We start from the raw sequence: 2,658 nt of genomic DNA, 5'->3' as shown, positions 1-2,658 counted from the left end.
TATATATACATACATACATATATATACATATATGCCTAGTCTTCTAATTTAACCAACTTATACTACTACCTTTTAATATGTAGGTTTGATTTAGGCAGTCAAAAAATTTGTTAAAATAGTTGTGGTTTTTGTGCTCTATAATATATCAAACTGGTTGAGCAACCCAACATTTAAATCAATGCCAACTATATTCGTTAATTGTTATCATCATGATATTTAACTTTATAGAAAAGGATGTTTGAAGCAATTAAAATGAAAGAGAAAGGTAGGTGAGATTGGAAATGAGAAATTAATAACAGGGTTGGCCCTTTTTTCAACACTTCCAACTTTATGTGGCTATAAATACAAACAAAAAAGAGTTGGGGGAAAAACACACAATTAAAGTCATATTCCTCTTTCTCCTTTTCCTTTTCCCTTCAACAAACATTACTCATTTCTATCAAAACCAAGAGACAATGAACAAAGTTCTTCCGTTCACAGTTGTTTGTCTTTTCGTGGTGGCCGTTCTTGGCAGAGTTCGTGTTGCAGAGGCGGTGAGTTGCAACCCTGTGGAGCTGAGCTCATGTTCCGGGGCAATCACGTCGGGGATGAACCCATCCAGCATTTGCTGCAACAAATTGAAACAGCAGGAAGAATGTCTTTGCGGGTACATAAAGAACCCAGCTTTGGGGCCTTATGTGAATTCTCCTGGCGCCAAACGTGTTGCTTCCAAATGTAGGGTTCCCATTCCAAGTTGTTAGAGGCTCTTGCTTTTGGGCCATATTTGTGGAAATTAGGCTGGAATAATCTTATAATTATTCCTAAAAATAAAATAATAAAAGGAAAGAACGATCTATGTTTTTTTTTTTTTTAAGTTATTAAACTATGTTCAAGTCGATGATATATGTCTTCTTTTCTTTTTTTTCTCTTTTAATGAATAAAAATAATTGGTATGGTATGTTTCTATAAAGATATTTTTAGATTGGTGTTTTCTTTGTTGATGTTTCAACTTTTTTTTTCCTTTTTTGGTTGCTGTAAAATAAAATAGAATAATATTTTGTGCGATCGCTAGGTTGCACATATCTTTATGCCTGCAACTTCGATAGCTTTTCAACTAATAATAATAATAATAATAATAATAATAATAATAATAATAATAATAATAATAATAATATAAAAAAAAAAAAAAAAAAAAAGAGGGGTATAATTTTGTTTTTTATTAAAATTTACCAGATTATTTTATTCCTATTTTTAAAAAGAAAATATCTGTAAATAGGTAAGTCTAGATTACACCTAACTGTTGTTTAGATTACACCTAACTGTTGTTGATTAAGATACCAAAAAGAAAATGGATTTACTTTTCAAAAAAAAAAAAAAATTCACAGGCAATGTACTATGTTATTTTGGTTTGTTAGTTTTTATGATTTTTAAATTTAATCAAAAGTAGACCTTAACAATTTGAATTATAAATTGTACCGTTAATATATTCTCAATTTTTTTATGGATTTGTTTTCAAATATAGTAAAATAAACTAAACAAATAGAAAATTTATAAGTAGAGCAAAAATTTATCGTTTATTGATTATAGATTACGGTAAACTATTATTTGTATTAGATTATTACACTAAATCACCCAATGACATTTTTGTAATATTTTTATTTTTAGTACGCTTTTCGATTATTCTAATTAAAATCTATGAATTAGAGTGAAATTTGACAACATATTTTGAGTTTGAAAATTTTATCCAAGTGTCCTTTCTAAACTTTTAATAAGTATTGTGCAAGACTCATGCTTTCATTATCACTTGAACGTCCAGGTATCTTTATAAACGAATCAATTTAGATATTCTATCAATATTTCTTTAAGTTCATACATAAACTCTCTAATTATTCATTGGATAAATTTCACATTTAAATTCATTTCAAAACTGTAAGATTTAAATACATGGACAATTTATTTAAAGTTAATTTTCATAAAGGTAACAAAACACAAAAATATTTACGATTCGTGTAACAAAATAAAAAAAGTCTATGAAGTCAGAAAAATATTTTCATAAATTTCATATTTGTACTTTATATTGCGAACGATTCGTCACTTCTCTTTCTTCTTCTTTTTTGCATTTTATTCATCTTCTCTTCGGCTCCACTTCGAGACTTCTTCTTTGCGTTTTATTCATCTTCTATTCACCTCCTCTCTCAGATTTTTTTTTTTTTTTTTTTTTTTTTTAACTTTAAACGATTTATTCTTCTATTTAAATCTTAAGAATATTCAAGATTGTTGAAGTATTCTTTGTCTAAAAGAATATCTCTTAATTAAATGATTTATTTAATTTTAAAAGTGAAGATATTCAAAGAGTATTTTATTCTCATATATTTTGGGAATCTCTCAAATTATCTTTAAGAATATAATAAGTTCCTATTCTTTAAGGATCTTATTTAAGATACAAGTTTTATACATATCTGGATATATATGTATATATATGAGGTTTTGATGACCGGCTGGATTATGCGGAAAAATAGAGAGAAAAGTTTCTTTGCTGATACTAAGAAGAAACTTCCGGTTTATCATTGAAGCGGCTGTAACAAAAAAGGTAGCTTGATCTTATGAGTTCTAAAGCAACATGACTACCTAAAGTTGAGTTTTTTGCAGATGAGTAATATACAAGATGAATCGGTGGTT

The 2,658-nt window shown here is 27.6% G+C and overlaps 1 protein-coding gene across 1 annotated transcript; it reads left to right on the top strand.

The window, feature by feature from the left end:
• Positions 1-323: 323 nt before the first annotated feature.
• LOC127150230 (non-specific lipid-transfer protein 2-like) lies at positions 324-949 on the top strand. Its single transcript, XM_051087575.1, has one exon. It carries the CDS (start codon positions 456-458, stop codon positions 738-740), a length of 285 nt encoding a protein of 94 aa, XP_050943532.1. The 5' UTR covers positions 324-455; the 3' UTR covers positions 741-949.
• The last annotated feature ends 1,709 nt before the right edge of the window (positions 950-2,658 follow it).

Source organism: Cucumis melo, chromosome 7 (assembly GCF_025177605.1).
Source record: "Cucumis melo cultivar AY chromosome 7, USDA_Cmelo_AY_1.0, whole genome shotgun sequence".
Taxonomy (NCBI): Eukaryota; Viridiplantae; Streptophyta; class Magnoliopsida; order Cucurbitales; family Cucurbitaceae; genus Cucumis; species Cucumis melo.
The sequence above is the reverse complement of the archived record's forward strand: the minus strand, read 5'-3'. Positions and strand labels throughout refer to the sequence as shown.